A 25,168-nucleotide genomic window follows, 5' to 3' on the forward strand; every position below is an offset into this window, starting at 1 on the left:
GATAGGCTGGGGCTGTTCTCCTTGGCACAGAGAAGGCTGAGGGGAAATCTCATTGAAACATACAAAATTTTGAGGTGCCTGGATAGAGTTGAAGTGAAGGGCCTATTTACCTTAGCAGAGAGGTCAGTGACTGGGGGAAACAGATTTAAAGTGATCTACACTAATGGAATTGATTCTGTATCTTTCCATTTCACAGTGTGGGTGAGTTCTGAACTGGTATCTAATTTGTGTCTCAGGTTACAATATCTTTCAGCACCTTAGAAACTTTCTCTGTAATGAATGTTGAACTTGTATGTAACTTGTATCTCAGGGTGCACTATGGGGATGTTTAAACATCCTTTATCATGAATGGATGTGAGCTTTGAGTATGGTATTTAATTTAAATCTCAGGGTACAGCATTACGTTAGATTCTGTGCCATTCAATCAATACTGTGTGCCAATTCTATCTGATATTTAATTGATAGCTAAGTCTGCATTATATTTAGATTGACACATTGTATTTCAATCTGTTAATGAGTGGGACTTTGACCTGGGATTGAGGTATCTGACTGTCAATGGGACTGAATTGGGGTGAAATGGAAACAACTTATTTCTCTCCTGCTTTGTTTGATTGTTGGATTGAAAGTGTGTCTCTGGAACTCGGGATCAATGTGGGCCTGACTACTTCTGCAGTCTGAGACCAGGGAACTGATGAACTGTCTATCCCTCTGTACTCTGAGTGATAATGTACCTACTGTGTGTGAGAGGAGCTGGCTGCACTGTTCCTTGTGCCTCGTGTGCAGCAACCATCACATTCATCACGATTCCTTCAAGTATTTGCCTGTATGAAGAAAAAATATGTCTTAACTCAAGAACAGGGGAGGTGCAAAATATCAAAGAGGTGAATTTAATTTCGCAATTAATAATCATTAAAAACACCCACAAATGAAAACCAGTGTCAGTATCTGTCTCCACTGAAGTACTGAAGCTCCCAGCTCCTGCATCACAAGTATTCTGGGCAGATCCATCCAGACAAAACACTGCACTGGGATCGTCCCAACTGCTCGATGCTCGACACATATTTCCAGCCACCCTGCTTCATATGCACAAATAAAGAAAAATAAAGCCCCATATGTATATCCCTCAATTCCTTTCATCCCATACAGTTGTTCCACCTCCCCTTAAATGCATCGATATTATCGCCTCGACCTCTCCCTGTGGTTGCAAATTCCAGATTCTAACCACTCACTACATTAATACCTTTTTCATGAATTCCTCATTGGTTTTATGAATGTCGATTTTATATTTTTGGCTCTTGTTTCAGACAACACCACAAGAGGAAACATATCTGCATGGATTCTATAGAAGCCCTTCACTATTTCCTCACTTTTTTCATTTGTTCGTCTGATGTAGGCATCACTGGCTATGCCAGCATTTATTGCACATTCCAAATTGCCCTTGACAAAATGGTGGTGAGCTGCATTCTTGAGCTGCTGCAGTCCTTGAGATGTAGGAATTCCAACGGTGCTGTTTGGAAGGGAGTTCCAGGAGTTTGACCCAGCGACAGTGCAGGAATGGTGATATAGTTCCAAGTCAGGATGGTGTGTGGCTTGGAGGGGAACATGCAGGTGGTAGTGTTCCCATGCATCTGCTGCCCTTGTCCTTGTTGGTGGTAGAGGTTCCAGGTTTGGAAGGTACTGTCGAAGAAGCCTTGGTGTGTTGCTGCAGTGCATCTTTTAGCTGGTACGCACTGCTGCCACTGTGCATCAGTGGTGAATGGAGTGAATATTGAAGGTGGTGGATGTGGGCAATCAAACAGGCTACTTGAGTGTTGTTGGAGCTGCCCTCATCCAGGCAAGTGGGCAGTATTCCATCACACTCCTGACTTGTGCCTTGTGAATGGTGGACGGATGTGGGGAAACAGGAGGTCAGTTACTCGCCACAGAATTCCTAGCCTCTGACCTGCTCTTGCAGTCACAGCACTTATATGGCTGGTCCAGTTCAGTTTCTGGTCAATGGTAACCAATGGTCAATGTTAATGGTGGGGGATTCAGTGATGGTAATGCCATTGAACATCAAGGGGAGATGATTAGATTCTCTCTTGTTTGAGATGGTCATTGCCTGGCACTTATCTGATGCCAATGTTACTTGCCACTTATCAGCCCAAGCCTGGATGTTGTGCAGGTCTTGCTGCATCTGGACATGGGCTGCTTCAGTATCTGAGGAGTCATGAATGGTGCTGAACATTGGGCAATCATCAGAAAACATCCACACTTCTGGCCTTGTGATGGAGGGAAGGTCGTTGATGAAGCTGCTGAAGATGGTTGGGCCGAGAACACGAGCCTAAGGAATTCCAGCTGTAATGGCCGGAGACTGAGATGATTGACCTGAACAACAACAGCCATCTTCCTTAGTGCTAGGTATGACTGCAAACAGCAGAGCATTTTGCCCCGATTTCTATTTACATTGGTTTTGCTAGGGCTGCCTTGTTGCCATACATGTCAAAGGCTGCCTTGATGTCAAGGGCAGTCACTCCCACCTCACAATGCAATGTTTCTTTAACTCGAAAATAAAAGCAAAAGTCTGCAGATGCTGGAAATATGAAATAAACAAATGTGCTGGAAATACTCAGCAGTTCAGGCAGCATTTGTGGAGGGAGAAACACAATTAACATTTCAGGTCTGTGTCCTTTCATTTTACAATATGCTTTATGTCCTGGTAGATAACAGTGCATTCAGTCTGCAGTAATGGAATTAATACTGTATCCTCCAGTCTGACCACTTGTGAGATTTGTGGAGTGGTGTGTAACATGTAGCTCAGTCTGCAGTCTGGTTACATTATTGAGATTAATTCTGTACTTTACGATCAGGTCCTGTTTGTCTGTTCTATCTGACATTGAATTTGTAGTTCAGGCTGCTGTCTTGTGAGAGTGACACAGAGCCTTGCAATCTGATAGTGGGTGTGATTTTGGACTGGGATTGATGTATCTACCTGTCAGTGGGACGGAGTTGGGGTGAAATGGAAACAACTTCAGTCTGTCATGCTCTGTGTGACTGTTGGATTGACTGTTAGTCTCTGGAACTTGGGATCAGTGCCAGTCTGACTCGTACTGCTGGCAGTGATTGTGGAACTGATGTCTCTTTTCTCTCTGAGTGATACTGTACTTACTGTGTGTGAGAAGCCGGCTGCACTTCCCCTTCTGCTGAGGCATCATTCTATTTATTCTGCTTCCTTCAAGTATTTGCCTGTAGGAAGAAAAAGTATTTATTATAATTCAGGAAGAGGTGTGGTGGATGTTACAAGAGAGACCAAAACAATCTTTGAATGAACAATCATTGTGAACAATCACAAAGGAAACCCAGCAATACAAACAGAGTCAGTGTCTGATTCCACTGCAGTCCTGCAGCCCCCAGCCACTGCATACCAGGGGCTTTGGCCGTTTTACAACAATTAAATGACATCCAGAAACAATCCACTGGGCCATGAATGGGACTGACTGACGGAACAGGGACTTTTACACAGGTCAGATTTCCAGTTCCCGCTCCCATGGTCTAACCGTTCAAGTGAAACCAAACAGCCGCTGTTCAAAATGTGTCCTTCACACTTCTCACCTGGTGCCTATAATAGATTCTCTTTGTGTAACTCCCCACATTCTGACTGTCCGCTTCTATTTCCACACTTCACTGTCCAATAACAATAAACTGCGGGACCAGGCTGGATGGCTCTCTTTGAGCTGGCACGGACATGTTGGGCCGAATGGCCTCATTCTGCGCCGGAAATTTTCTATGTTTCTGTTTGCTGAATTGCTGCCTGAATCTGCGCCTGCGCTCCCCTCCCCCACCACTGCCTGTGAGCGGAAGAAGATGGTTTGAAACAGTCGCGAATGGAGAGATCCCGTTCCCGGGGGAAGGAAGCAAACAGCAGCCTCCTTCCAGCAGCACATCGCTTTGGGAGCGTGTCCGCAGATAGACACAGAGATCAGCGTCGAGTCCGGGGCAAGTTCAGGGGCATGCGGGGGCTGTTTGTAAGAGGCGGAATGGAGAATCAACTGGTCCCGGAACATGGGGTGAGTGGGGGAAGGGAGAGGCCATTCTCAGGCTGTGTGTCGACGGGGAAAGGAGACAGAATGGGAAGAACCTGTTACTGCAGTGCAGTCAAACAATGATAATATTTGTATGACTGGGCTTCCTTTGTGGGGGCTCATTATTATTCGAGAGATTAAATTCATTAAAATCCTGTATCTTCTATCTCACCTGTATTTTAGTTATAAACATACTTTTGTTCAAACAGACAAATAATTGAATGAACCAGAATAAATGTGATGTTTCCTCCACCCAAGTTACAAGGAAGAGTGTCACCAGCTCCTTCTCACACACAGTCCGTACATTATCACTCACAGAGCGCAGAGACACAGACAGGTCATCAGTTCCACAGTCTCGGACAGCAGAAATAGTTCCAGAGACACATTTTCAATCCATCAATCAAACAGAACAGGAGAGACGGACGTTGTTTCCATGTCACCCCAACTCAGTACCACTGACAGGTAGATTCATAAATCCCAGTCCAAATTCTCACCCACGATCAAATTATCAGTGTGTCAATCCCACAATAGTGCAACCTCAGCTACAAATTAAATACACATAGAACGGACACATGGTTGCTGTTTCAAAGTTACAGAATTAAGGGCGGTGCAGTGGTTATCACCGCAGCCTCACAGCTCTAGCGACCCAGGTTCAATTCTAGGTACTGCCTGTGTGGAGTTTGCAAGTTCTCCCTGTGTCTGCGTGGGTTTCCTCCAGGTGCTCCGGTTTCCTCCCACATGACCAAAATATTTACAGGTTGATAGGTAAATTGGCCATTATAAATTGCCCCTAGTATAGGTAGGTGGTAGGGAAATATAGGGACAGGTGGGGATGTGGTAGGAATATGGAATTAGTGTAGGATTAGCATAAGTGGGTGGTTGATGGTCGGCACAGACTCGGTGGCCGAAGGGCCTGTTTCAATGCTGTATCTCTAAACTAAACTAATATAATCTGAGATTCAAGTTAAATACCAGCCCAATATTTACACATGTTATCAGTTTATTATCAGTATTAATTCCCATAATGTGTCCAGATATATACATTAGATACAAGTCCAAATCTCAAATGCATAATCAGATTGAGAGGTTCTGAAATATCGTATAACCTGAGATACAAACTCAGATTCCAGTTTAAAACTCATCCGGATTATGAAACTAAAAGATACATTATAAATTTGATCAGTATAGTCTGAGCTATAAATTACATACCAGTCCTAAAACCTCATCGTGTCAGATGGAAGAAACTGTACAATTCCAGACTGAGCTCATTTTACACACAAGTCCAAGATTCTCCCTCAGAGTCAGACTGAATGGCATTGATCAAATTGATTAGTACAGCCTGAGTTACATTTGCACATCAATCCTGTATCAGATTGAAAGATACATGATCTTTCGCTATTATGTTCAATTATTTAATACTTGGCAAAACTTCAAACATATTGTCTGCTTAAAACCAACCACATCTGTGGCCTGCTGCTGTGCTGACATTTTATGCAGAATGAATCCAGACTTGCAAACAGTCCCAGGGACGGAAGGTTATATAATGAATCCCCCACTCACACAGAGTACCAGATACTGACAGATAAAGTGATGCTGATACACATGCTCAGTGCCAGATGCTGAAAAGTATAGGTTGATTATTGCACTCACTCACAGTACCTCAGCCCGAGTCATCTAAAGCAACCGAACACACAAATAGTAGCACTGAGAGATTGAGAAAGAGTCCAAAACTCACATAGAGTACCAGGCACTGACAGATACAAACTGAAAACTACACACACATGGATATGGGATTGGCTAACTCACAGAAAACAGAGAGTGGGGATAAATGGAGCATTTTCAGATTGGCAAACTGTAACTAATGGAGTGCCACAGGTACAGTGCTGGGGCCTTAACTATTTATGGTCTATATTAATAACTTGCATGAAGGGACCACGTATATTGTTGCCAAATTTGTAGATGGTACAAAGATATGTAGGAAAGCAAGTTGTGAGGAGGACACAATGTGTCTGCGAAGAGATATAGATAGGTTAAGTCAGTGGGAAAACATTTGGCAGATGGAGTATAATATGGGGAAATGTGAGATTGTCTACTTTGGCAGGTAGAATAGAAAAACAGAATATTATTTACATAGAGAGAGACTGCAGAATGCTGCTGTACCAAGGAATCTGGGTGTCCAGGTACATGAATTACAAAAATGTTAGCATGAAGGTATAACAAGTAATTAGGAAGGCAAATGGAATGTTGGCATTTTTAGCAAGGGGAATGGAGTTTAAATGTAAGGAAGTTTTGCTATAACTTTACAGGGCATTAGTGACATCCCAATTCCATACAGTTTTGGTCTCCTTACATGAGGAGGAATATACTTGCATTGGAATCAGTTCAAAGAAGGTTCACTCGACTGATTGCTGGGATGTTGGATTGTCTTATGAGAAAAAGTTGAGCAGGTTGGACCTATACTCACTGGAGTTTAGAAGATTGAGTGGTGATCTTATTGAAACCTGTAAGATTCTCAGTGGGCTGGACAGGTAGATGCTGGGAGGATGTTTCTCCTTGTGGGGGATTATAGAATTAGCGGCCAGAGTTTAAGATAAGCAGTCTCTCTTTCAAGAAGGAGATGAGGAGGAATTTCTTCTCTGAGAGGGTTGTTCATCTTTGGAATTCTGCTCTCCAGAGGACTGTGGAGGCTGTGTCATTGAATATATTCAACGCAGCGATAGACAGGTTTTTGATCGACAACAGAGTCAATGGTTATGGGGGCAGGCAGGAAAGTGAAGTTATGGCCACAATCAGAACAGCCATGATCTTACTGAGTGGCAGAGCAGGCTTGATGGGCCAAATGGTCTACTCCTGTCCTCGTTAGTATCTTCTTATGTTCTTACACACACACACACACACACACACACACACACACACACACACAACCAATGTGTGGCGGATCTAGAATTAATCCCACTTTCATACACAATACCAGTGACTGAAAGGTACAGAATTAATCCCACAGATAGATACAGTACCACCGACAGGTACAGAATGAATCCCATGCTCACAGTCAGCACCCGGGATAGAAAGATACACGTGATTCCCACCCTCACATAACAATATCAGACTGAGTTACAGAATGATTTCCACATTCATACTGGGCACCAGTGACTGCGAATTAATTCATCCCACAATCACACACACTACCAAAGGCTGACAGATACAGAATTAATCCCACACTCCTATGTAGTAGCAAAGACTGACACATACAAAATCATTCTCAAATACTCCTACAGTACCTGGCAGATTCAGTGACTGCCAAACTCACATAAATCACCAGAGACTGACAGATAAAGAATGAACTCACACACACACTGAGATACTGACAGATATACCTTGAATTCCACACATACAGAACCACTGACAGATTCAGACTAAGTCCCAAATCACATAACATTCCAGAGACTGACAGAATGAATCAAATACTCACACACAGTGCCACTGACAGAATGTATTCCACACTCACATACAATACCGAAGACTGCCAGATACAGAATGTATCTCACACTTACACAAAGTACCAGTGAGTGACAGGTACCGAATGAATCCCACATTCACACATGACGTTAGAGATGGACAGCCAAAAAACAATAAGACTGCCAGAATAGATAGAATTCACATCAAAATTCTAAAATATGGCAGAGAAACACTCGACACAAATACATGTCTCATTTCCCTCATCTAGAAGGAGGAGAGCATGTCAGGGGACCTCCGCAATGCGGTAATTGTGATCATCTTTTTAAAAAGTTGACATGACCGACTGTGTTAACTATAGAGGGGTATCCCTGCTGTCCACCACAGGGAAGGTCATCACAAGAGTCCTTCTGAACTGCCTCCTCCCCGTGGCTGAAGAGCTCCTACTGGAATCACAATGTGGATTCTGTCCATCAACAGGCACAGTGAACATAATCTTCACAGCAAGACAACTTCAAGAAAATGTAGGGAGCAGCAGCAACTTTTATACATGGCCTTCTCTGACCTGACAAAGGCCTTCGACTCTACCAACCGAGAGGGATAATGGAATGTCCTCCTCAAACATACTGCACTACGACATGCAAGCTGTAATCCTTGCCAACGGATCTATCACTGACCCAATCCGAGTGCAAACTGGGGTCAAGTAAGGCTGTGTCATCGGCACCAATGCTCTTTTCCATCTTCCTTGCTGCAACACTCCACCTCATCTCCTCACACTCAAACACAGTATCTGACAGAGACAGAATGAATCCATACAGCACCAAAGACTGAGTTACCAAATTACATAAAACACTCAAACACAATAGCCTAGACTAAAAATGAAATTAATTGCACACTCACATGCAATAGCAGAGACACAACGACACAGAATCAGTCAATAAGTGTCCTCCTAACAACAGCCAGGACATTTCCAGGAAGCTCCACACAGGGAGCAGCTCTTTCAATATAAACTGGGGCTGGAGAGAGTCTTTGTGAAATATACTTCCTGATTGCAGAACGGGGATTTGTGATTGGTTGCAAATATTTAATCTGCTTGGATGGCGAAAGAGACTAAATGTCGAATTACAATATTAAATCATTGGGGCATCATTCCCAATCACCCAATCACAATCTTTACTTTCCCCCATCCCTCATTAGCATAGAGCTGTGGGATTGTCTATTTAATCCGCACTCTGAAGGGGTTTGGTTTATTTCTGTGTCTGAAATTGAGACTGAAGATGGTTGAGGAGAAAAAGAAAGCAGCTCCTAAGAAGGGCGCCAAGAAAACTGTGAGTAAACCGTCAGCAAAGGGCGGCAAGAAGCGGAGAAAGTCGAGGAAGGAGAGTTACTCCATCTACATCTACAAAGTGATGAAGCAGGTTCACCCCGACACCGGCATCTCCTCCAAGGCCATGAGCATCGTTTGTGAACGATATTTTCGAGCGCATCGCGGGTGAGGCTTCCCGCCTGGCCCATTACAACAAGCGCAGCACCATCAGCTCCAGGGAGATCCAGACCGCCGTGCGCCTGCTGCTGCCCGGGGAGCTGGCCAAGCACGCCGTGTCGGAAGGGACAAAGGCGGTGACCAAGTACACCAGCTCCAAGTAAAACTGCACAATGGACTGAAAAACATCCCAAACACAACGGCTCTTTTCAGAGCCACCCACAATCTCTCTGAAAAAGCTGCATCCGAACATCGCTATGAAATCATTTTAAGACAATGTGTAACATAATAAATGTCCCACTGCTGTGTTTTTATCTGCTGTCCCATAAACCGAACTCAAACCCATAATCCGCTCATCCGCCTTTACTTTTTTGCTTAAAGCTGTTATTGTGGTTTTGCACAGCCCCTGAATGACCGCATTAACAGCTGCTTTCAGCGGCAAGAGTCAGACCTCAGTCCCTTCACTCTATTCCTGAAATGTGAACTGATTCATCATTTTATTAACAGTAACTCTCCGCAGTGTTACTGCCCGGAATGGGATTATTACACAGCAGACTAAGGGCAGTTTGAGGACTCGATCCTGCTTCCTCTTTTCAGAGAAGGACACTGATTGAAGATAAACTGAATGTTTCCCTTCAGGGAAATGCTGTGAACAGGGATTTAGTACCTTCCGGGACAGTTTGAAAGCAATTGTGGAAAGATCCACAATTTAAATAACATTTTAAACCCGCGTCTGTAATTCGTGACGGAAAAAGTTGAATAAAACAAAATAAAGACAAGGGATTTTAAATATTTGACGAAGGATGACATTTATTTTAATCCGCTCCTTTCTGACAATGAAATTGGCGGTCTTTTTGAAATTGACAAATTTTCTGCTTCTGATGTTTTGGCGGTAAACCCCGCCCTCTTCTGTTGTCAGTGACCTGATTGGTGAAGAAAATGAGGTGAATTAAGTACCGGCCAATGGGGAGAGTTTTCAGTCTGTAAGTAAAGTAAATGCGGCGGAAATTATCCATTCTTTGTGAAAGTATTTGCGAGATTGTGGAAATGTCTGGAAGAGGAAAGACCAGCGGCAAAGCTCGGGCCAAGGCCAAGTCTCGCTCCTCCCTTGCTGGACTGCAGTTCCCGGTGGGCCGTGTTCACAGGATTTTGAGAAAGGGCAACTATGCTGAGCGTGTGGGTGCCGGAGCCCCGGTCTATCTGGCTGCTGTGCTCGAGTATCTGACCGCTGAAATCCTCGAGCTGGCTGGCAACGCGGCCCGGGACAACAAGAAGAGCCGCATCATCCCCAGACACCTGCAGTTGGCCGTCCGCAACGATGAGGAGCTGAACAATTTGCTGGGGGGAGTGACCATCGCTCAGGGTGGGGTGCTGCCTAATATCCAGGCCGTGCTGCTGCCTAAGAAAACCAGCGCTCAGAGTTCCCAGAAAAAGTAAAGCGGCCAAAATGTCACCTAATAAACCAAAGGCTCTTTTCAGAGCCACCCACAGTCTCTGTGAAAGGGCTGGTTACTGTCTGATTCCAGAATGCCAGTAACAGGACCGAATGAGAACTATTTCAAATGTTTAAGCATCTGTTTCAGTGATTTCTCACTGTCACCCCAAAGCCTGTCTAATTTATTACTTCCACAGAGTGAGTTATTTGTCCCGTTACAGATTGCTGAATAGAGTCTTACCGCCATGTACAGGTAAGTAGACAAAAAAATTACAGATTAAAACTTCGTAATATATATAATCCATCAAAAGCTTTTTTTATTCCGCTTTTATCAGCACAAAGTCCTGGCCCGATTTTACGAACAGCTTTAAACTAACGCCAGATTTACCATTAATTCGCTTCTTTCCGACACTGAAATTGACGGCTTTTTCGAATTCAAACTTTCTGCCAATTTAAGGCAGTGATTTGCTGTATTTTCTAATTCGAGGCTCGGCAATTGGTTAAGACATGTGAATGAGACGTGGGTGACCAATCAGAAGTGGGCTCTGGACAGCGCGGGCTCAAATTGCGGAAATTCCAGGTCCCTGAATGATTGAGCTGAAACTGATCAGTTACACAAACCCTGTCAGTTTCAGTGCAGGAAACACCGTCTCGGGGGAAATAACATCACAAGTGGGTCTGGTTCCAGTGAACGATTTAACGGCTGCTGCAAAACTCCCGGATTCCCTCATTGCAGCGAAATCATTTTGAAATTCTATGAAAACAATGAGTGATTCTGGAGGAGTGATGTGGCTTTTCACTGAGGGCGTGTGTCGACTGGGGAAATAACTAACTGGAGAGTCTCGGGCACTGTTTACACTGCCCGTTTAGAAAATCAAATCCACTGCACATCCTTGCTGCAAATGAAATGTCAAATTCGGGGATTCCAGTTTTTTTCCTCCCGAACACAGCAGATTGATTGAACAAACAATTAAAAGTAAAATACTGCGAATGCTGGAAATCTGAAATATTTCAGATTGATTGAACTGTTCTGAACAGCCTATCCCAGCTCCCATTTCTCGGTCAATGCTCTCTCTGTGAGGCGGTGGGTGTCTCTGAGAAGAGCCTTTGTTTTGTGTTTGCTGGAAATGGTCAAATTGTTCAACCGCCGAATCCGTAGAGAGTGCGGCCCTGCCGTTTCAGAGCGTACACCACATCCATGGCAGTGACCGTCTTGCGCTTGGCGTGCTCAGTGTAGGTGACTGCATCCCTGATCACATTCTCCAGGAAAACCTTCAACACCCCGCGAGTCTCCTCATAGATCAAACCCGAGATCCGCTTGACCCCGCCACGGCGAGCCAGGCGGCGGATTGCTGGTTTGGTGATGCCTTGGATATTATCACGAAGCACTTTCCGGTGCCGCTTTGCTCCGCCTTTGCCCAGTCCTTTGCCTCCTTTACCTCTGCCAGACATGATGATTCTTCACTCAGGTCACTACACAATATAAGAAGCAGACTCTTGCAGGCTCTACTTTACACAGACCGCCCGGACCTGCCTGAGAATGGCAGAGAGAGAGCAGGAAGGGGAGGAGACAGAGTGAAGATTGAACAGAGAGCAGATGGGGAGGAGACACCCAGAGTGACAGACGGAGAGAGAACGGCCCCTCATCTTTCAGCTCCACCTCCAGTTTCCTCTGGTTCGCCAATTTCAAACCCTTTATTAACAGTGGAACCGAAACCCAGCTCTCCACACAAACCCTTCCAGACTCGGCCTTCATAGTCAAGGCTTTCCAGAAAGCCGGAGCTTTTAAATATGGTTCCGCTACAATTAACACTCAGTAATATTCCCACCTAAACACAGTCCATTCTATAACAAATAACCTACTCAGTAACATCACCATTTCCACACACATCCTCTTCCAGCAGTTTACAAACACCTTATTGCAGCTGTTTGGGGAATCTCCTGTGTTAAGATTGGAGTTGGAAAGCGGCCTTTACCCGGCAGTGTTACCGTCTCACACTGAATCTGCCAGACATCCTGTTGATCTGTCTCGTTCCCCTCTGTCTCTCTTTACTATTACATGGCACGGGTAGTATTTCAGAAAGTACTGCAATGGAGGGAGTGCTGGAGACTCCAGGCCAATCCTGGAGGGATGGGGGAAATATCTTTAGAAATTCCCTGGAGAGAATCGTGATTTGACAGGTCTCCAGGGACAGACCAAGAGTGTGGACATTGAATGGAAACATGGCAAAAAGGGTTGGGGATACAGGAACACAATCCTCTCTTATAGGTTACAGCCTCCCCTCTGCTCCTGCTCTTTCCGAGACACTTTTCCAGTTTAAATTTATGGACAAGGTGGGTTACTTGCTCTCAGGGTGGGTGGGGGGAGAGGAGCCTCAGTGGCCATGGGTGGGACAGGGAAAATGGAGACAGAGAACCAGGAGTCCGGTCACTCCCCAGCGATGTCTGCTGGAAAGTATCTGTGGATCGGATGATGCCGGGGTCCCATGGAGAGGGGAAGGGGGTGGGGTGATGGAGTGAGGAGGTGGAGAGGGAGTGTTCATGGTGTCACAGCCAACCCCCTGCCCAAACCAAACTCCCACATCCCAGCATTATATTGTCCAATTCCTGGAGGCGGAGGATGGCGATTCCCGTTGGACTAATTTCTAATGTTCGCCATCTTATCCTGATAAAATCACCAGTTCTGAAGGAGGCCATTCTGTACTTATTCTCAGGTCATCGAGGGGTCATCTTTCCCTTTTCAGCTCCTGACTGCTGTTATTTTTGCTGTTAAATGTGAAATGCAACGTATGTTCGCAGCTGTTTCTGCCCTGTTGCAGCCATAGGAACATAGAAATTGGGGTCGGCCATTCAGCCCCTCGAGCCTGCTGCACCTTTCAATTAGATCCTGGCTCACCTGTCTCTTAACTCCAGCTGCCTGCTGTGATTTCATAAACCCTCAGACCGTCACTGGATAAACATCTCTCAATCTCAGGTTGGAAATTGTCAATTGACCCTCTGGTTTATCTTATTTTTCGGAGAGAATTCCAGGTTCCCGCTCCCCTTTGTGTGAAAAAGTGCTTCCCGGCAATATTCCTGAAAGGCAGAACTCTAATTTTTGAGTTCTCTCCCTTTGTTGTGGAACTGCTTGTTTACAGATCTGACCGAAGTCCACACTGCTGAACAAACAGCTGTTCCTCTGATCCTGTCACTTCAGCTTTGGATTTGAAGCTCATGCCTCTTTCCATGATGATTCTTTGTGCCCTATCTCTGTAAATGGTTATGCCTGTCTTTTTGTGGGGTATGTCAAACATTCTTTTTTCCAGTCCTACTCAGGACCCCACCCCCAGCTCTTTTTCCGGTACAATGATGACTGGATCAGTGTCATTTCCTGCTCCCGCTCCGAACTGGAAAATTTCATCAACTTCGTTTCCGATTTCCCCCTCACTGTGGTTGACAGGGCTCTCAACCCTTTTTATTATTTTATTTTATCTTTTTTTTTTAACCATGTGCCTGCCTGAAACTTGGTTTTTCAAGTATGTGCTTTTGGACAGAACTATTGATTATTCTGTCATTAGCACTCTCTCTGCACTAATATTTTGTCTTTCACTACACCATTAGCACACTCCCTTTGCCTTTGCCCCATGACCTCCTTGTCAGTTAATCTCTCCTGCCCTCTGCCCTATTACACACCTTCCCTTTTCTTCTCTTCCCCACCTCCCCCCACCCCCGCTTCACTTGCTTAAAACCTATTACATTGAGTGTGGGACAAATTCAATCCATCTTTTGTACTGTATGAGATTAATTTTGACACACTTTCTGGTACATTATGTGACAGCGAGTACAATTCTACATCTATCTGTCTGTGGTACTGTGTCTGAGTGTGAGATTATTTCAGTGTCAGTCTATGAAACTAAATGTGATTATTTGATTCATTCTGTATGTCAATCATGAGTATTGTATGTGAATGTGTGGCAGCTTCTGTATCTATCTGCTACTGTGGGTGAATATGGATATCATTCGGTATCTGTCAGTGTCCAGAACTAAATGTGAGTGTGAGATTCATTGTGTATGCATCAATCTTACAGTCAGAATGTGACTGTATGGTTCATTCTCGATGCGTCAGTCTAAGGTACTATATATGCCAGTGGTTTTAATTATGTGTCTGTCATTGTATGTGAGTCATTTTATGGTCTCACTGTATACCTGTCAATCTCTGGTTCTTTCTGTGAGAGTGAGATTAATTCTCTATCTGATGGTCTCTGAAATTAATTGATTTTGTGACTTACTCTGTGCCTGTCAGTCTATGATACTGTGAATAAGAGGGGAATATATATGGTGTCTGTCTGAACTTGATATCGAGTATGATTGTAGGATTCATTGTGCATTTATCAGTATCCAGACTGAATGAGAAATAAGGTTCATTCTGTACGTGAAAATCTCTGGTATTCTAGCCACGTGAACTCGAATGTGCCTGTCAGTCTTTGACACTGTATCTGATTATGGGATTGACTCAATATCTTTCAGACTTTGGTACTATGCATATGTGTGGTTCAAGTTCTGCATGTCAGTCTCTGTTACTCCATGTGAGTGTCGATATCCTTTATGTATCTGTCAGTCTCTCGCAATGAATGCAAGTGTGGGATTAACTCTCTTTTCAACAGTATCTGGTACTGACTGTGAGCATGTGACTCCTTAAGTATCTGTCAGTGTTTTCTATTGTATGTGAATGTGCAATTCCTCCTATGTTTTTCAGTGCCTCGTACAGTGTGTATGGGATTCATTCTGTACCTGTCAGTATCTGGTACTGAATGAGATTGTGGGATTCATTCTGTTGTCTGTCAATCTCTGCTAATGTACGTGAGTGATATCTGTTATGCATATATTATTTTCTGGTACTGGAAGTGTATATTGTATTTATTCTTTACTTGTTAGCCTCTGGTACCGCGTATGAGTGTGGGTCTCATTCTGTTTCAGTCAGTTTCTGGGACAGTCTGCGTGTGCATATCCACGGCTCATTTTGCATTTGGCAGTCTCTGGTACGAAATATGCGTTACAATTCATTTTTTATGTGTCTGTCTCTTGGACAGTCCATTACAGTGGGATTAATTTTGTACCTCTCAGCTGCTGGTTACGTCTGCAAGTGTACATTCTGTATCTATGTGACGCTGGTGCTGTATGAGTGTGGAATTCTTCTGTACCTGTACTTAATATGTATCTATGGGATGGTATTGAGAACTATTTGTTTAATGCCATAATGTATCACCATTTTCTTGTCTCACTCGTATTTTAAAATATAGATCACTGCACATTTTAACTGTGTGTATTACTGAGTTGTGGTTTGAGCTTTTTGGACTAGTATTCAGTCTGTAACTGTATGAACACATTTGTGAATGACAACATATATTTCAAACTCACACATGGCATGCTCAGTATAATCAGAATCATTCAATTGATAAGATATCATTCAGTACAGCTCTTGGAGAGATTATTGGATTGGTATGTAATGTGCAGTGCAGTGTGCACTAATTGACATAATACTGTAACTTTCCTTTTGATACTGCATCAGATGTTTGTACTACATTGTAATCTGTCACTCAGCCTGCAGTCTGGGCTACATTATTCGGATTCATTCTGTACCTTTCCATCAGCTGCTCTACCTCATATTTAATTTGTAGCTTAGGGTGCACTCTTGTGGGATTGATCCGGTGCTTTTCAATATGATAGTGGGTGTGATTTTGAACTAAGATTGATGTACCTAGCTTTCAGCAGTACTGAGTTGGGGTGAATTGGAAACAACTTCTGCCTCTCTTGCTTTGTTTGATTGTCTGCTGGATTGAAAATGTGTCTCTGGAACTTGGGATCAGTGTGAGCCTGACTGCTTCTGCTCTCTGTGACTGTGGAACTCATGGCCTGTCTGTGTCTCTGAGCTCTGGGAGTGATAATGTACCTACTCTGTGTTAGAAGGAGTGGACTGTACATATCCTTGTGCCGGGGAATCATCACAATCCTTCTGGTTCCTTCAAGTATTTGCTGACAGAAAGAAAGAAAAATATCTCTTGTAACTCAAGATCAATTGAGGTGGAAGCTCGAAAAGACATGAATACACTATTTCAATTGATAATCATTATGACCAACCACAAAGGATGATCAGTAATACAAAGAGTGTCAGTGTCTGATTCCACTGCAGCACTCAGCTTCTGCTGATCAGGTTTTCTTTGGTAGTTTTATAACAATTTAGTGGCAGCCAGGAACAACCCAACATCTGCACTGCTCCATGAATGGGAATACCTGCTGGAGCAGGGATATTTGCACAAGTCAAGTTTTTAATTCCACCTGGCATTATAATGCAAGAACATAATAACTAGGAGCAGGATTAGGCCATTCCGCCACTCGAGTCTGTTCCAACATTTAATAAGATCATGGCAGATCAGATCATAGTCTCAACTTCACTATCCTGCCTGTCCCAATAACACTTCACTCCCTTGTAAATCAAAAGTCAGTCTAACTCAGCCTTGAATATATTCAATGACCAGCTTCCACCATCCTCTTGGGTAGAGAATTCCAAAGAACAACAACCCTTTGAGAGAAGAAATTCCTCTTCAATTCCATCGAAAATGGGTGCCCCCTTATGTTGAAACTGTTCCCCCTAGTTCTTGATTCCCTCATGAGGGGAAACATCATCTCAGTAAATACCCTGTCAAGCCCCTTCAGTATCCTATATGTTTCATCAGATCACCTCTCATTCTTCTAAACTCCAATGAGTGTAGCACAACCAGGTCAAACGTTCCTCATAAGACAACATCTTCATCCCTGGAATCAAGCCAGTGATGTTTGCCTGAACTACCTTCAATGCAAGTATTTTCCTCCTGAAATAAGGAGACCAAAACTGTATACACACTCAAGGTGTGGTCTCACCAACACGCTGTACAGTTGTAGCAAGACTTCCCTACATTTCTACTCCATCCCCATTGCAATAAAGGCCAAAATTCCAATAGTCTTCCTAATTACTTGCTGTACTTCCATGCTAACTTTTTGTGATTCATATAAGAGGACACCCAGATCCCTCTATACCACAGCATTCTGCAGTCTCTCCTTATTTAAATAATATTCTTCTTTTCTCGACATCATACCAAAGTGGATAACCTCACATTTTCCCACATTATACTTAAAATGCCAAATTTTTCCCACACACTTAACTTGTCTTTATCTCTTTGCAGACTCATTGTGTCCTCTGCACAACTTGCTTTCACACCTTTCTTTGTATCAACAGCAAATTTAGTTACAATACACTCGATCCCTTCATCCAAATCATTAATATAGACTGGAAGTAGTTGAGGCCCCAGCACTGATCCCTGTGGCACTCCAAGAGTTCCAGTTTGCACACCTGAAAATGACACATTTATCCTAATTCTCTGTTTCTTGTTGGTAAGCATGTACCAGCGACCTGGGTTCGATTCTGGGTGCTACCTGTGCAGAGTATGCAAGTTTTCCCTGTGACCGCGTGGGTTTTCGCCGGGTGCTCCAGTTTCCTCCCACAGCCAAAGACTTGCAGGTTGATAGGTAAATTGGCCATTATAAATTGCCCCTAGTATAGGTAGGTGGTAGGGGAATTGAGGGAAGTTGGGGATGTGAGAGGGTAATGGGATTAATGTAGGATTAGTATAAATGGGTGGTTGATGGTGGCTGAAGGGCCTGTTTCAGTACTGTATCTCTAAATAAATAAAATAAACAATATATTACCCGTTAACACCACAAGCTCTTACCTTGTGTCGTAACATTTTGCATGGCACTTTAGCGAATGCCTTTTCAAAATACAAATACACTACATCTACTGCTTCCCCTTCAGTTACCCTGCTTCTTACATCCTCAAAGAACGCTAATAATGTTTGCAAACTTGATTTCCTTTTCATAAATCCATGTTGACTCTGCATGATTGTATTATAATTTTCTAAATGTTCCACAGATTGGAGGGTGGCAAATGTAACCTCATTATTTCAAAAAGGAGAGAGAGAAAAAACAGGGAATTACGGACCAGTTAGCCTTACATCAGTAGTGGGGAAAGTGCGAGAGTCTATTCTCAAGGATGTGGTAGCAGAACACCTGGAAAGCATAAACGGGTTTGGACAAAGACAGCATGGGTTAACGAAAGGGAAATCTTGCTTAACAAATCTGCTGGAGCTTTTTGAGGATGGAACTAGTAGAATAGATAAAGGAGAACCAGGGGATGTGTTGTATCTGGATTTTAAGAAGGCTTTTGATAAGGTCCCACATAAGAGGTTCGTGTGCAAAATTAAAGCAGATGGGATTGGGGGTAATATACTGGCATTGATTGAGAATTGCTTGACAGACAGGAAACAGAGAGTAGGAATAAACGGGCCTTTTGCCAGGTGGCACGCAGTGACGAGTGGCGTACTACAGGGATCAGTGCCTGGGCCCCAGCTATTCACAATATATATTAATGACTTGGGTGAGGGAACATTTCCAGGTTTGCAGACGACACAAAGCTGGGGAGGAAACTGAGTTGTGAGGAGTATGCAAAGAGGCTCCAATGTGATTTGGACAAGTTGGGTGAGTGGACAAATGCATGGCAGATGCAGTATAACTTGGATAAATGTGATGTTATTCACTTCGGTTGTAAAAACAGAAAGGCAGATAATTATCTGAATGGTGACAGATTGGGAAAGGGGGAGGTGCAAAGAGACCTGGGTGTCCTTGTACACCAGTCGCTGAAAGCAAATATTCAGGTGCAGCAAGCAGTTAGGAAGGCAAATGGTATGTTGGCCTTCATTGCAAGCGGATTTGAGTACAGGAGCAAGGAAGTCTTACTACAGTTATACAGGGCTTTGGTGAGAGCACATCTGGAGTATTGTGTGCAGTTTTGGTCTCCTTATCTGAGGAAGGATGTTCTTGCCATGGAGGGAGTGCAAAGAAGATTTACCAGGCTGATTCCTGGGATGGCAGGATTGACAATGAGGAGAGATTGGGTTGACTAGGCCTATATTCACTAGAGTTTAGAACAATGAGAGGGAATCTCATAGAAACCTATAAAATTCTAGCTGCACGAGTCAGGCTATATGCAGGGAGGATGTTCCTGATGGCTGGGGAGTCCAGAATCAGGGGTCACGGTCTCAGGATATGGGTATGCCATTTCGAACCGAGATGAGGGTGATGAACTTGTGGAATTCTCTACAAAGAAAATTACAGCACAGGAACAGGCCCTTCGGCCCTCCAAGCCTGCGCCGATCCAGATCCTCTATCTAAACATGTCGCCTATTTTCTAAGGGTCTGTATCTCTTTGCTTCCTGCCCATTCATGTATCTGTCTCGATACATCTTAAAAGACGCTATCGTGTCCACGTCTACCACCTCCGCTGGCAACGTGTTCCAGGCACCCACCACCCTCTGCGTAAAGAACTTTCCACGCATATCCCCCCCGAAACTTTTCCCCTCTCACTTTGAACTCATGACCCCTAATAATTGAATCCCCCACTCTGGGAAAAAGCTTCTTGCTATCCACCCTGTCTCTACCTCTCATGATTTTGTACTGCAGAAGGCATTGGAGGCCAAGTCATTAAATATATTCAAGAAGGAGATAGATATATTTCTTAATACAAAAGGGATCAAGGGATATGGGGAGAAAGCGGGAAGAGGGTACTGAATTATATGATCAGACTTGATCATTTTTGAATGGCAGAGCAGGGCCGAATGGCCTACTCCTGCTCCAATTTTTCTATGTTTTCTGCGATGACTGACTTAATCATTGGTTCCAGCATCTTCTCAATGGCAGACATTAGGCTAACAGGCCTATCGTTGCCTGCTTTCTCTTTACTGCTTTCTTGAACAGGGACATTACATTTGCAGTTTAATATCCACTGGAACTGTTGCAGGATCTAGGGAATTTAAGAAGATTACAACCAATGCATCCACTATCTATGCAGACACTTCTTTTAAACCTTAGAATGTAGGCCATCAGATCCAGTGGACTTGTCAACCTTTAGTCCCATTAGTTTTCCAAAAACATGTTTTTCTCGCGATGGTGATGTTTTAAGATCCCCCCTCCTTACTCCCCTTGATTTTCTACTATTCTTGGGATGTTTTTTGTGTCTACTTCTGTGAAGACAGATACAAAATTCTTGTTCAGAGTATCTGCCATTTCCTTGCTTCTCTTGGATCAATCGTTCAACGGAAACCGACAGCTGCTGTTTAAAATGTTTCCTTGACACTACTCACCTGGCGCCAGCAATAGGTGTTGTTTGCATAACTGTCCCCATCCCTACTGTCTGGCTCTGTTCCCTCTATTCACTGCTCAATAACAACACAGTGTGAAACTGGAGCTAAACCATGAACATGCATTACAGGTTTGAGGAGAGAAAACAACAATGATTTTCAACAGCAGCTTCTTCCTGCTCTGTCTCCGTTACCTTGTCCACAAACAGCCTGAGAAAGGCTTCTCCTTCCGCGCTCACTCCATGTTCCTGCTCCACTCCGCCTCTTACAAACAGCCCCCAACTCCCCCTGAACTTGCTCCGTAGTCAATGCTGATCTCTGAGCCCCTCTGCGGACAGGCTCTCAAAGCAATGTGCTGCTGGAAGGAGACTGCTGTTTACTCACTTACCCCGGGGCTCTAAGTCTCCATTCCAGTCTGTTTCAAACAAACTTCTTCCGCTCACTAATTAAATGACGCAGAAGGACACGGCTGGAGGAGGCGCATCGCGCATGCGCTTCTTTCCCCACTCATTTACAAAAAAAATAAATTGGAATAAAAGCAAAATACTGCGGATACTGGAAATCTGAAATAAAAACAAGAAATGCTGGAACCACTCAGCAGGTCTGGCAGTATCTGTGAAAAGTGAAGCAGAGTTAACGTTTCGGGTCGGTGACCCTTCATCGGAACTGACAAAAATAAACTGGAACTTTCCCCAGTTCAGTTTTCTCCGAGTTTGAGCAAAGGAACTGGGGCTGTGGGGAAAGGTCAGAGAACGTTTCAAGCTGGGGGATTCCCCCTTTCTGAAGCTCAGTTTGAGATCATTCCCTGCAGTGTGTTTGCTCTTCATTCACCCGTCTTCTCAAAGCAATCCTCCGAGGGAGTCGTTGTGTTTGCTGCGATCGCGCAGGAGTTAATATCTGACAGTAACAGTCCCAGATTAATGTCATCACATTGAAACTGTCCTTCACTGACAGTCATATCGAGCGGTGTGAGCTGAGAGATTACAGAGATCAACAGGGTCAAGAGCGTTAAATTTGGAACATTGTTCACCTCACTCTCTAACTGTTACCCAGAGTCTAGGAATAATAATGTGTATGTTTCTGATACAATATCAGTTAGAGATGAGACTGCACCGTCTGTCTCCCACGGATCTTTCAAGATAAAATGAGGCTTCCAGGTCAGCCTGTAACTGCTGATGGGGATCTCTCTCTCTCTCTCACTTATTCACTTTCAGCTCTGTCTCTAGTGCTCTATAAAAACGTGGGATCCAGTTATTGGGTGTGATATGGACACACGAATAGAAAATGCACTATTGACACTCCCTCTCCAATGCTGTACATATGTTTGGGATACCATTATTTAGGATGATATGTATGCACTTTATTGTGTTACTAATACTGTCTCTGATGATACATGAGAATGTGTAATACAGTGTGATATGGACACACTGTTACGAATGGTCGGACTGATTCTCTCTCTCTCTGTGGTGCTGTGTATGAAAAAGGGATAATGTTAGTGAGCATCATAGAATCATAGAATCATAGAAGGTTTAAGGCAGAGAAAGAGACCACTTGGCCCATCATCGTATGCGGCAGCCGAAAAAGAGTGAACGTAAAGGAATGGCAGGGGGGCTTCAACCTCGAGAGTCCACCTCCTGTGCTATGTGGGAGCTCCTGGATGCTTCCCGTGTCCTGGAGAACCATTTGGCGGTCATCACCTCGTAGCAGATGTAATGTACAACAATACTCCGCTCTCGTTGATTGACGTCTGCGCCCCGGTTCAATGCAGCGAGCAGCTGACCGTCTTCCAGCATCTCCCAATGCTGCTGGCGACATCCAGGCCGGTCATCCTAGGCAGTGACTTCAACGGCATCATCGATGCACCTGGATGATCCGGCAGAGACGACAGCAAACTGGATGCTATGTCCAGATCCTTAATAGAAACAGTAAAAGATGCCAAACTGCACGACGTCTTCAGCAAACCTGCAGACAGAGCGCAGCATAGATACACATGGTCAAGAACGGACGGGTCTGCCCATTCCAGGATTGACTTCCTATTTGTGTCCCGTGTTTTCACGGTCAGATCCACCGACGTCAAGCCGGTGTTTTTCTCCAAGCATTGCCTTTTACTGGCTGATTTTCACTTACAGGATGACCAGCGGGTTGGCAGGGGGACATGGAGGCTCAATGCGACACTGCTAACCCCAGAGAATGTTGAGGAACTCAAAAGGGATTACAATGGTTGGAGGACCGTGAAACCCCACCTTTGAGTCTCCAGTTCACTGGTGGGAAGCGATCAAGGAGAACATCAAGAGGTTCTTTATCTTCAAAGGGGTTCAGAGGGCGAGAGAGATAGACAGATGGAAATGTCACGACTCCAGAAAAGTATGCAAAATCTGCTCTGGCTTCAGTCGATGGGGGTCAAGGTCAAGGAGGACCTTCATGAGGTGAAGAGCCAGCAGGCCTCGCTCTTTGCCACGGAGGCCTACAAGATCATCTCACCAGTCCAGAGTCCGCTCCATTGAGCAGGATGAGATGTGCTCATGTTACTTCTTCCAAAAGATACACAGGGAGAGCTCTGTTATCAGCAGCCTCAAGGAAGAAGATGGCTCGGTAACATCTTTGCAGTCCGACATACTAAGGATCAGCAAATCCTTTTATGCTGGGCTGTATGACGCGAAGCCCACAGACAGCAGAGCCTCCCAGTCCTTACTGTCATCTATCACAGAGGTCTTAGATGACAGCAGGAGGGAGAGACTGGACAAACCGCTAATTCTGGATGAGCTGACTAAGGCCATCAAATCCTTCGAGATAAATAAAACTCCTGGAAGCGACGGCTTACCGGTTGAGCTGTATTTGGCCCTGTGGGACTGGGTCGGCCCGGACCTGCTGGAAGTATACGACAGTATGCTCCTAGCCGGCAGCATGTCAGAATCCATGAGGAAAGGCATCATCACCCTCATCTACAAGGGGAAGGGGGAGAGGGCAGAAATCAGAAATTGGCGGCCCATCTCACTGCTTAATGTAGACCACAAGATACTGTCAAAAGTCATAGCCAGTCGAGTCAAGTCTGCTCTGGAGTTGGTGATCCACCCTGATCAGACCTGTACTTTACCCACTCAGGGACACGATCACCCACATTCGGGGCAGGAGGGTGGACACCTGCCTCATCAGCCTGGTCCAGGAGAAGGCTTTTGACAGGATATCGCACACCTACATGATGGACGTACTTTCGAAAATGGGGTTTGGGGAGGGAATCTGCAATTGGATCAAACTACTCTGCACAAACATCAGTCGCACAGTCTCAATCAATGGGTGGGAATCAGAAAGTTTCCCGATCCAATCTGGAGTCAGACAGGGTTGTCCTCTCTCCCCTGTCTCGTTTATTTGCTGTATTGAACCCTTTGCTGAGTCTATTAGGAAGTATGCGAGCATCAGAGGGGTGACAATCCCAGACAGTGGAGGCACTCAGGTTAAAACCTCCCTGGACATGGATGACGTCGCAGCCTTCTGCTCGAACCCGCTGTCTGTGCGCAGACTGATGAGCATCTGCGACCAGTTCGCACTGGCCTTGGGAGCCAACGTTAACCACGCAAGAGAGAGGCCATGTTCTTTGGGAACTGGGCTGACCGATCCTTTATCCCCTTCAATGGGGAAAGACCACCATGTAAGCTCCCCCCACCAAGCTGAACTGAGGGGCTGGATCCATGGAAAACCCCACAAACTGTAGCGGGAAAATGTTCGTTTGCCATAAAATGTATATGGCATGAAAAATGAAATGGAAGGGTTGTGAGGCAACTCACTCCTGCATTGAAGGAAACTGACCTCCTTTGCACTGTTTGTATTTTTTGACTTGGTGCTGTTTGGAACTATTTTGTAATGTATTTTTTACAGATCTTTATGAATAAAGTATATTTTGGAAATAAAAAAGAACATTTGTGCAAGTAAGTGTTGTCAATTGCGGCTGCTTGAGCTCTGGGTTTGGAACTTGAGCAGCAGCTGGAGACACTGCTGTGCATTCATGAGGAGAATTACATGGAAAGCATGTTCATGATTAGAGAGAGATTAGAGATACCCCACTGAAACAGGCCCTTCGGCCCACCGAGTCTGTGCCGAACATCAACCACCCATTTATACTAATCCTACACTAATCCCATATTCCTACCAAACATCCCCACCTGTCCTTACATTCCCTACCACCTACCTATACTAGTGACAATTTATAATGGCCAATTTACCTATCAACCTGCAAGTCTTTTGGCTTGTGGAAGGAAACCGGAGCACCCGGAGAAAACCCACGCAGACACAGGGAGAACTTGCAAACTCCACACAGGCAGTACCCGGAATCGAACGAGGTTCCCTGGAGCTGTTAGGCTGCGGTGCTAACCACTGCGCCACTGTGCCGCCCACAGTGGTCACCCCACAGCTCAAGAGTACGCAGGGAGAGAGGGAATGGGTGACCACAAGGCAGTCAAAAAGAATCAGGCAGGAAGTGCAGGACACCCCGAGTGCATCTCACTCTCCAACAGGTTTTCAGTTCTGAATA

At 44.6% G+C, this 25,168-nt stretch overlaps 2 protein-coding genes and 1 pseudogene across 2 annotated transcripts in view; 2 read left to right on the forward strand and 1 right to left on the reverse strand.

The window, feature by feature from the left end:
- The window catches only part of LOC137363438 (histone H2B 1/2-like), a 38,204-nt pseudogene extending 29,040 nt beyond the window's left edge, over positions 1-9,164 (forward strand).
- Positions 9,165-11,575: 2,411 nt separating this feature from the next.
- LOC137363452 (histone H4) lies at positions 11,576-11,887 on the reverse strand. Its single transcript, XM_068027278.1, has one exon. It carries the CDS (start codon positions 11,885-11,887, stop codon positions 11,576-11,578), a length of 312 nt encoding a protein of 103 aa, XP_067883379.1.
- A 771-nt stretch (positions 11,888-12,658) lies between these two features.
- LOC137363439 (histone H2B 1/2-like) overlaps positions 12,659-25,168 on the forward strand; it is a 28,235-nt gene continuing 15,725 nt past the window's right edge. The window contains exon 1 of the mRNA XM_068027267.1: positions 12,659-12,670. Within this exon, the coding sequence (XP_067883368.1) occupies positions 12,659-12,670 (12 nt within the window). The remainder of the gene's footprint in view (positions 12,671-25,168) is intronic.

This window comes from Heterodontus francisci, unplaced genomic scaffold (assembly GCF_036365525.1).
Source record: "Heterodontus francisci isolate sHetFra1 unplaced genomic scaffold, sHetFra1.hap1 HAP1_SCAFFOLD_61, whole genome shotgun sequence".
In the NCBI taxonomy this organism is placed as follows: domain Eukaryota; kingdom Metazoa; phylum Chordata; class Chondrichthyes; order Heterodontiformes; family Heterodontidae; genus Heterodontus; species Heterodontus francisci.